This window comes from Pan paniscus, chromosome X (genome assembly GCF_029289425.2).
Source record: "Pan paniscus chromosome X, NHGRI_mPanPan1-v2.0_pri, whole genome shotgun sequence".
NCBI classification, from domain to species: domain Eukaryota; kingdom Metazoa; phylum Chordata; class Mammalia; order Primates; family Hominidae; genus Pan; species Pan paniscus.
The window spans coordinates 2916765-2927408 of record NC_073272.2 but is presented as its reverse complement, the minus strand read 5'-3'; the positions used below and the strand labels follow the sequence as shown (position 1 = coordinate 2927408).

General features: G+C 40.7%; 1 protein-coding gene across 1 annotated transcript; it reads right to left on the bottom strand.

The window, feature by feature from the left end:
* Nucleotides 1-5176: 5176 nt before the first annotated feature.
* On the bottom strand, nt 5177-6230 carry LOC129395342 (sperm protein associated with the nucleus on the X chromosome C-like). Its single transcript, XM_055106579.1, has 2 exons — nt 6106-6230; nt 5177-5457 (listed from the first exon to the last, which is right to left on the bottom strand). The coding sequence occupies exons 1-2, from the start codon at nt 6184-6186 to the stop codon at nt 5197-5199; spliced, it is 342 nt and encodes a 113-aa protein (XP_054962554.1). The 5' UTR covers nt 6187-6230; the 3' UTR covers nt 5177-5196.
* Between the last annotated feature and the right edge of the window lie 4414 nt (nt 6231-10644).

Here is a 10644-nt window from a genome sequence, read left to right as displayed (position 1 = left end):
GAAAAGAAAATGAGGATACATAGTGGATATTTTAGAGAAGAACCTTCCAGCAGAAGTGTGCAAAGACCCTGATATGGATGGCAGGTTAGAGGAATCACATGCATGGTGAGTTACAAGAGTCACAGATTGGGGAGTGTGATAGAAGCAGAGTGATTGATTCATGAGAAGAATAAGTATTAATGTCAGAGAGGTAATAGGTGCCCACATCATGTACGGCCTTATTAGGAATTTGGATTTTATTTTCATCAAGATGAAAACTCTGTGGAGTTTTCATCAAAGGAAAAACGTGATCTGGCTTAAAATATATTGTAGGAGATCACGGATAGAAGAAATAACCCATTGTCATTATTACATTACCAAATATTTTTCAGAATCATTTTGTTGTTTGCTCAGATGCTTTTCAAAAACATCTTTAGCTACTTAATTTAACTTTTTAAGTATTCAGACTTGTGAAGCTTTCTACCAATTTAGGTTTAGAGATCGTCTCCTCTCTTCTCTTCTCTCCTCTTCTCCTTTCCTCCCTCCCTCCCTCCCTCCTTCCCTCCCTCCCTTCCTTCCTCCCTCCCTTCCTTCCTTTCTTTCTTCCTTACTTCCTTGTCTTTTAATTCCTCCCAGAGCATAAGATAACACAGGACGAGGTTTGCTGTCTGAAATGCGTTCAAGTCCCCTGTTATTACAAGAGTTCAAAAACGTGATGACCTCCAAAGGATGATTAAGAAACAGAATCAGTCTTAAGTTGTAGTGTGGTGTATGGGGATCACTCTCTAGGGTCTACATTTAGTCAATGACAAAATATTTGCTGACTTTCAAATGGATCGGTGATTTCTTGTTTTTGTTTTTGTTGTTTTGAGACAGAGTCTGGCTCTGTCACCCAAGCCGGAGTGCAGTGGCACGATCTCGGCTCACTGCAACCTCCACTGCCTGGATTCAAGCAATTCTCCTGCCTCAGCCTCCCCAGTAGCTGGGATTACAGGCGCCCGCCACCACGACCAGCTAATTTTTTTTTTGTATTTTAGCAGAGACAGGGTTTCACCATGTTGGCCAGGCTCGTCTCAAACTCCTGACCTCAGGTGATCCGCCCGCCTCGGCCTCCCAAAGTGCTGGGATTACAGGCATGAGCCGCTGCACCTGGCCAGATCAGTGATTCTTGATTTTCTTGGCCATGAGGAAAATGATGCAATATGCTCTTCAAGGGCCTTTCTGCAGAATAGAGAAGATGAGATGCAAACTATTCTCATTGATTAACACCTTGGTTATAACTATATCTCTTTCTCTTACATTCAGAAAATTGTATTGGAATGCAAACGGTTGTGAGAGCTAGCACTTTCTATTGAAATAGCTGGCACATGAATATACCTGGTTACAATGCTTGGCCGAATGAGAAATGCAATGCCATTTTATGTAATTGCACTTAATATGCATGAGTCTCACACCTAGTCAATTCAGAATCTCAGAATTTCCCAATGTCGTATCCATCGAACATCTCCTGAGATGCGTATCATCCCATCTGGCCCTAAATGGCTGATTCATGCAGAACATTTTCATGTCATCCCTCAAGCCCAACCACAGGGCACCTTCAGATCCAACTCTCTTTAAAACACTTTAGTGTCCTTCTTAGGGGTATGAGAAACATTACACTGGTTTCTTTCACCATTCTGATTCTTCAAGAAAGGAAGTAGAGCTGTTATAGGCCATTTACTGACTATGTGCTGCTCTCAGGTAGCCCCACTCCCTCTGCTGTCCTGCACAGAAAAACATAGTACATGATTAACTATGTAAGACTCTCTCAGGCCCATCTTCCCAGGCAGAACACTTGGACATGTCTTTCTTCTTTATTTTTATTATTTTAAACTGAACAGATAAAATGGAATGTATCTATCATGTATCTAATGTTTGAAGTATATACATTGTAGAATGAATAAATATAGCTAATTAACATATGCATCATCCCACAAAGTTATCATTTTGTATTGAGAACACTTAACATCTACTCTCTTAGCATTTATCAATAATACAACATATTATGATCACCCGTAGTCACCGTGTTGTACAATATATCTCTGGAGCTTATTCCTTCAGTCTAACGGAAATTTGGTATCCTTTGAGCAATGTCTCTCCAGCCACCACCACCGAGCCCCTAGTCACCACCATTCTACTCTCTACCTCTGTGAGACTTCTTAATTTTTTATTATTTTATTTTTAAATTTTTGTTAACTTTTATTTTAGGTTCAGGGGTACACGTGCAGGCTCGTTATATAGGGAAATTGTGTGTCACACGGGTTTGGTGTACAGATTATTTCATCACCCAGGTAATCAGCATAATAGCTGACAGGTAGCTTTTCAATCCTCACCCTCCTCCCCATCCTTTACCCCCAAGTAGACACGGGTGTCTGTTGCTCCCTTCTTTGTGTCCATGCGTACCGATGTTTAGCTCTTGCTTAGAAATGGAAAAAGGTGGTATTCCATTTTCTGTTCCCACGTGAGTTCGCTTAGAGTAATGGCCTCCAGCTCCATCCATGTTGCTGCAAAAGACATGATCTCGTTTTTTTATGGCTGCATAGTATTCCATGCTGTTTATGTACCACAATGTCTTTATCCAGTCTGCTGCTGATGGGCCTTTAGGTTGATTCAATATCTTTGCTATTGTGAATAGTGCTGTCAAGAACATACGCATGCATATGTCTTAACGGTAGAATGATATATATCCTTTGGGTATATATCCAGTAATGTGATGGCTGAGATGAATGGTAATTCTAAGTTCTTGCAGAAATCACCAAACTGTTTTCTATAATGGCTGAACTAAGTTACATTCCCATAAACAGTGTATAGGTGTTCTCTTTTCATTTCTTTCAAGGCAGCAGGTTTCTTTCTGGCCTAGGGTGTGTCTAGAAATGTTATCCAGGAGCTAGTGCCTGGAACAGGGGCTTCACAACCCCGACCGGTGCCCTGTCCCGCTGTAGTTGAGCTGGTATTCAAGATGCAAGAAAAAAAACGCTCCTCACTATTCCATCTCCTCAAGTGGAAGGAGGGGGTCTTTCATGGAGCCGCTAGCTGGGCAGTCTGGGGCTAGGGCAGGGGTGACACCAGCACTCACTTGGCTGCCCCAGCTGGTATCTCAGTAGGTCATGTGCACCCCTCCACATACCCGCCACAATCCACTGCCTCTGGGCCCAATTCTACGCTAGAACTCACCTACGAGTTACAGGTCTTATGGCCTAGACTGCCTTTAAGGTTGTCTGAGAAACCTGGAACAGTTTTTTAGCCCTTGGTGGCAAGGTTTGCAGAAACTCAAGTTCTGATTCCTGGGATGGGTAATTTCCCTCTGGCTAGAGGTGGTTGCAATGCTCCCTTCCCAGATGGGAGTCAGCTACGTTTGGTCTGGTTTTCCTTTCTCCTGTAAGAGACAGCACTGAGTTCAGTGACCCACAACTGCTCTGCTCTTGCTCTTCCAGCTTCCAGAGATGCTCTTTACACCACACTGCCACTGCCTAGGATAGGGAAGGGGTGGGGTCAGCGATTTAAGACTGTTTCTTCTAACTCTTCAGTGCCTCTTTCAGTGATACAACCAGGTACTATGAGAGTTCCCCTGATTTTGGGTTCTTATGGAGGTGTTTTCTACTGTGTGGATAGTTGCTAAATTTGTGTCCTTGCGAGGGGGCTGATCTGTGCAGCCTTCTATTCTGCTTTTCTTGCTCCGCCTCTCTCAGCTTAGTTTTGGTTTGTTTCTGTTTGTTTGTTTTTCCTCTGCAATGCCTAAGGCTAAAGAATGTGATCCCGTATTACTATCCTAAATATGAAAAATTCTTTAATGTCACGTGCTGGATGGAAATATTAGTTTGCAATGAGGAATACCTTCAATTGTACATATCAAAGAGTAAGAAAAAAAGCATTGGGATTTTTTGTTTTTACCTTGTGGTCCGACAACTTGAAAGAATATTCTTTTATTCCAAAGATGGTACGTGGGGGATTTTGTTCTGGAAATCAGTGCTAGGTATTTAGGTATTTGGTTGGAGAAAAGCAAACTGGTTTTTGTCTATTGATATTTAGTATATTTTATTTTTTCATGTTATCCATGACAGTGTTATGACTTAGCAAACCACAGTTACAAATAACTAAAATTGTAATTGCTCCTGCATTTTTATTTAACTCCCTCATGTGTCCTGAGAAGACCTTCTTGTTTTACCTAATGATCTCTCCAACATCCCCTGAACTCTCAAGACGTAGACACTATGTGAAGGTCAATTCAAAGACAGAAACTAAAACCCCATCCACGGGTGACTCCATGGTGAATCCCTGTGGTGTCTTTTCCCGCTAACCGATGTGTATCCGCCAAGCAGTTTTCTTTTTCACTATAAATATTATACTGTTTGACATTTTAAGACACATTGTAATCAAAATCTATAGCCTTAATTAAATGACGAATTTCAGGAAATTATCATGCAAAATGGAAGTGTTAGGAAGCCGATAATAGACACACTCTCCTAAAAATGATCTCACCACATCACACCTAACCCTTCTCACCACCTTGCAGTTCACATTCCATGGAAAAAAGCTCCTCATACTTAAGAGTGTTTTACTTTCCTTTTCCCAAGTCATGGCGATTTTGAATATTCACACTTTGCGGATATCAACACATTTCTAAAGCATACTTATCTTGATTAAAGACTGCTGAGGTCATTAAAACAGTAACAAATATTTAAGATGCATTGAACATTTTGTTTTAGAATTGGCTTTTCAATCATTTCATTACAAGCAATGCTTTCCTGCCGTTTACTTACTCCTACATCTACTATCTTCTTTTGTATTGTGCTTTGTGTTTTACAGAACGTTTACTCTTTATAAAGCATATATTTCTAACCTAGGAAAATATCAGATGGAAAGGGGATGGGAATACCTTCGATATGTGCATTCAGCAGAACTATGTGCTGCCGGGTACAGTTGCGTGAACATATACACATCTCCACTTCCTGTGAGATAAAATTTTAAGAAGGAAATTTTCTTTAGGAATCAGTCCTCCCCCAGGCCTTATTTACAATGTCTGGCTTACTGTCCACCTGTGGGTCTGTCCAGCAACCCTACAGGACCTCATATCCCTCCCTTCTCAAATGCCTACCTCTTCCCTTCCCTTCCCCCCCCGCACCACCATCAGAAAACAGGCAGAGCTATGCACAGCCATCAGCTTCTCAAACTTTATTTTCATTGCCCAAGGTTAACGGCAGCATCTTCCTTCTGGTTTGCAGCTGTTTGCACAGAAATCTGCGTGAATTCTTCCTCGTCTATTTGGAGGCGGTTGACTCGGTTCTCTCGGGAGTGGTCATTCACCAATTCATCGGAGACGGAGTAACGTCTTCTAACCTCTCTCCTGTAGGAAAGCACTAATACGGTCGAGGAGTCCGATGCTTTTGATTTCTTAGGAGCGGGTTCTGGCTGTGAGTCCCCCCTTGACGTCTCTGGCATCTGTTAAGAAAACAGGGAGAGGCCAGGAGGACATTATTTTGGGTGAACAGGATAGAGACTGGATAGCACGGGGGGCTTCATGACAAGAAGGAATGCAGGTTGAGGAAGGGGTTTGATCCAGAGAAGAACAAGGTTGAATCACAGAGTAGGGATCTATGGGGAAGAAGAAGAGGAGCGTGGGTAGGGTCATCTGTTAGTCCAAACTGCACCATTCTGTAAGTTCTTTGCTATTTTGCAGACCTTGGTCAAAGTGAAACATCCCATGGGGGTTCAGGCCGTGAGAAACATCCTGCCTAACCACCTGTCCGCAAGGCGGACGAAGGCCCAACTAAAGAAACATCCCTATCATATCTTGCTTGGCAACGTTTTAAGGAACACCACAATGATATTCCAGCAGAAAAAGGGCCAAACCACCTGATGCTAAGAACATCTTATCAATATCCTGCCGGGCAGCAAGCCATACTGCCCAGGCCCCTCCCACCCATACCTACAAGCACCCCAGCCTGTAAGCGGCGGTGGGCTCTGGCATTAAGCGGGCCCACCACTTCCACAATTGTCTGCAATATTCCTGTGTTGTTGTTTGAGCCGCCCCTGCTCTGTGTGTCTTTCTTTCACCCTCGCCTTCGCTTCAAAACCTAACAATCTTACCGTCTCATTCACCTCGTTGGATTCACACGGGGTGCTTCTCTTCACCCCGCCAGCACTGGATTGTTGGCCCATTGTATACATTGGTTTGTCAATGTCTGCGGAAAGCTTTGTAGCTTTTGAATCTTCGCAGTGGCCCGGAGCTCTTGCCCTCCCTATATATACCCTCCTGGTGACAAGGCAAAGCCACACCCTTGAGCTTTGTTTGATCATACACGCAGTGTCCCATCCAATGGCACCCCTAGGGTGGCTTCGACGTCACAAAGCCCCACTGCTGACCACTCCCTGGGCTTGCGGGCGAGGGGTGACAGGGGTGTAGAGCAAACCAAATGCTGTTGTTGTTTCAGCATCCCCTGAAGATGCATCCCAAACCGATCTGCTGCCGCTCCTCATTTCTCCATGTTTAATGTTCATGGTTCACATGGAAGTCAGAGGATGACTCCTTCAAGCCCTTCCCCACAGCCATTCCTATGAAGTGATTCATTCTTTTGTCTTCCAGCCCTCACCATGACTTAGTATTTTCGATGTCTCACCTCAAATCCCCCAAGCTAGTGTGGCTACATTTATTTATTGGCGGAGATGTGAATTATCCCATTTCCCTCCTACAGTTCCTTCACATGCACCTCGAAGAGCATTTACTTTTGGGCTACTGCCAGGCACATTTCAACCCATGTTCTTTGACCCAATGTCCATGTAGTTCTTTTAAGTTTCCTATTTCCAATCTGAAATAATGGCCTTCAGTCTGTCAAAACTTTAGTGAATAAACATTCTTTACCGTGTATCCTAGTCTTGTTTCAAATCAGGGGTGTATATTTTTTTCTTTTTTTGAAATGGAGTTTCACTCTTGTTGCCCAGGCTGGAGTGCAATGGCATGATCTCAGCTCACTGCAACCTCTGCCTCCTGGGTTTCAGTGATTCTCTGGCTCAGCCTCCTGAGTAGCTGGGATTACAGGCCTGTGCCACCACGCCCGGCTAATTTTTGTATTTTTAGGAGAGACGGGGGTCTCACCATCTTGGCCAAGCTGGTCTTGATCTCCTGACCTCGTGATCCACCCGCCTTGGCCTCCAAAGTGCTGGGATTACAGGCGTGAGCCACCACACCCAGCCAGGACGGCCATTATTAAAACCACCATTGACAAGGAAATTTTGGTTACTTCTGTAGCATACAACAATTTAACATAAAATTTATAATTCACAACATACAGAAGTTATTTCAGAATTATAAGAGTTTCCCATAATTTTGGAGCACATATCAATAACATTTCTATAAATACAGCCCAAAGAAAGTCAAACACCATTTTATATTTGACGATGCTTCTTGTATGATTTTTATACCAAATAAGACAAATATGTCTCTTTTGGACTTCAGAGGACTCATATCAAAAAATTAATGAGGAATCAAGTTAGAATTTGACTTTGGAAAGTTCGTCAAAGATAAAAAGTTTAAAATGCTTGATATCACGAAATAGGGTCATGGGTCATTGTAAAATAAGTCATTCATTTAACCAAAGCAGTAACTCAAAGATTTCAAAAAAAAAAAAAAAAAAAGGTGAAAATCTTTATTCTTTGAGAGAGGAGGCTTAATATCCCAAACAATAAGCCCTAATTAAAAACAGGATGCGGCAAATTAAATTTGTGTCTTTGAAATTTTATAATAAAAGTTTAATCATCTTGACTATAAAATATAATTTCTATAAACCTTGTAACCTTTATCATTTTGCATGAAGGAGTGAGTTCATGCTCCAAGAAAGCCTTGTTAAACTGACACAGCAACCTAGATACTGGTTTTGCTTTAGTGTGCCTTTGATATTAATGGTTAATTCCTAGAGAAACTGAGCTACTTTTCTCTTAATATCAGCCCTTACAATCTCACATGCCCACCTCTTCCGCAATAGTCCTCGGGCCTTGAGGAGTTGAATAGTTTTAATTTCTGGCCCTGCATCTCATGAACGCAGTTTACTTTGATTAGCATCTTCTACTGGGCCTGAAGATAAGGCTGTAATTGCTGTCAGTGTTTAAGATATAGCAGAACTTGGTGTCCTTGTTAGACCCAGAAGTCAAAGCCCTATAACTCAATGGCACAAGGACTTTAAAAGCACATACAGAAAGTTACACAGATGTAATAACCTTAAGTAAAAAAAATTTTATGTTTTTTTTTCTAAGCAATGCAGAAGTTTATAATAATGACATAGGATTTATTTCAATAAAATGTAAAATCTCTTAGGCCAGTTACCAATAAGCAAAATAAAAGACCATCTGCAGTGTACGGAATATTATGTTGGAAGAAAACACTTTTTTAGACCTTTAAGAAAAAATTTGGGGCCTGTCATTGTGGCTCATGCCTGTTATCCCAGCACTTTGGGAGGCTGAAGCAGGTGGATCACTTGAGGTCAGAAGTTCGAGACCAGCCTGGCCAACACGGTGAAACCCTGTCTCTACTACAAATACAAAAATTAGCCGGGCGTGGTGGCAGGAGAATTGCTTGAACCTGGAAGGGGGAGGTTGCAGTGAGCCAAGATTGTGCCACTGCACTCTCAGCCTGGGTGACAGAGCAAGACCCCGTCTCAAAAAAAAAAAAAAAAAAATTATGAGACATGTCTCTACCCCCATGTTCTTAGCTTCAGGTCATCCCAGAAAAAAATAACAAACTGTTACAAAATGGGAGCCACTGTACTCAGTTCTTCTTCCTCAGATTGTGTAAGAACAAGCTAACTGAACTCAATTATTTATCGTTAATACAAAAGGCAGTACGTGAACCTACTTTCCTTCTACTTTATACAGCACGGAAATGATTTCTCCTCCTGCAGTGATGACAAGAAATATATTTTTGGTCTCTGTAGTTGACATGCAAATGTACTCACTGTATCTCAAGTGAAAACTCATTAAAAGCCACTGGAATGCAATTGTGTTATCGCCCAGGAACACAGACAATAACATTCGTCATCACTCCCAATGCATTTCCATTTGCTAACACAGTGAAATCACCAACCTCACCTTCGTTCCCCTGAGGTTTCCATAGAAAGTTTTCACATTTTATTCCAGTTGATCAGACAAAAGCTCTAGGTGTCTGTTTATCACCAAGACATTTTTTAAATTTAAATTGCAAAATGCAGCCACACGATCACCTATAAAACCATGGAAACTTCTGTTTCCTAATCTGTCGAGTAGGTCTGAGTTTGTAGATATTGCTAAAAATTTCCCACCAAGTGTTCAGAATTGTTGCTTAGATAATAAATATTAGGCTAAATTAGACACATAGGAGGGGCTAATACATAAGAAAAATGACATATATCATTTGAAAATATATACTTTTCTCTAATATTTTACTCATTTTGGGAAAATAATTCCTTTTGCAAAGAGATTTCCAATGCTCTTGGTTTTGTGGGTACTCTGCAATTGTGTGTATAATAGACAGTTGGGCAAATCTTACCCAAGTTTACCTTTCCTGGCTTCCCTATTTCTACTTATGATCACTATCGCATCTTGAAGCTGGCAGGAATCGTGGTAGCTATTATTCATTTGGCAATTTTTTACAGGTTTATTGAATGTTAGTTTTGGATCAGGCTCTATTTTAGGCACTGAGGATTTACACATACCCTTGGGAAACCTCAGGGGGCAAATAAAACACAACTAAATGAGTGAGGTAAGGTCAGACGGTAATGGTTGCTATAATGAAAACTGTTCGGGGAGATATTTAAATTAAGCTTTTGATCAGGAACTACTTCAATGAGGAGATGATATTTAATCTTGAGAAAGAGCTGGCCAAGTGAAGATTTATGAGGAGAGCATCCCAGATAGAGGAAACAGCAAGTGTATACAATGAGGTGCTTGACAATTTTTGATAAATGAGGAATTATCTTTAATTACCTTACAATTTTAAAGTATTTTCTTGTTTAGTGTCCATCTATATTTTAACTGATATTTGCAATTTTCTATGAGGGTAATCATATTTTAGTAGAAAGGGATTTTTTGCCTTCAAGATATTAGCCCTTTGTTACTGGTATTGCAAATACTCTCCCATTTAGTTATTATTTATGCCTTGACAAATTTTGCTCTCTTTTTAAATAAAGGTTATATGTTATATTTAATTCTATTAACCTTTTTTATGTTTCTTAGCTTTCATTATATGCTTAGAAATAACCACTCTACCTAAAGATATTTAGTAGTTAAGTCACTAGTAATTATTTATGTTAACACTTCATCTTTAATGTTTTAAAGTATTTGATATATCCTTGCATTTATTTGAGTTGAGAAACCATTTTAGTTTTTAACAAATGGTTAACTAGTAATCACAAAGAAATTAAATAATTGACATTCTCGCTGCTTATTTTATTTTATTTTATTTTTTTACTTTTTTTTTACGGGTTTTTCTTATTATATTTTAAGTTCTAGGGTACATGTGCACAACGTGCAGGTTTGTTACATATGTATACATGTGCCATGTTGGTGTGCTGCACCCATTAACTCGTCATTTACATTAGGTGTATCTCCTAATGCTATCCCTCCCCACTCCCCCCACTCCACAACAGTCCCCGTTGTGTG

Excerpts from the sequence above, each read along its gene's own strand:
- LOC129395342 (XM_055106579.1), bottom strand. The coding sequence starts at position 6,186 with ATGTATACAATGGGCCAACAATCCAGTGCTGGCGGGGTGAAGAGAAGC. Across the intron at positions 5,458-6,105 it reads CCAACGAGGTGAATGAGACG|ATGCCAGAGACGTCAAGGGG; the intron begins GTAAGATTGTTA and ends TTTTCTTAACAG.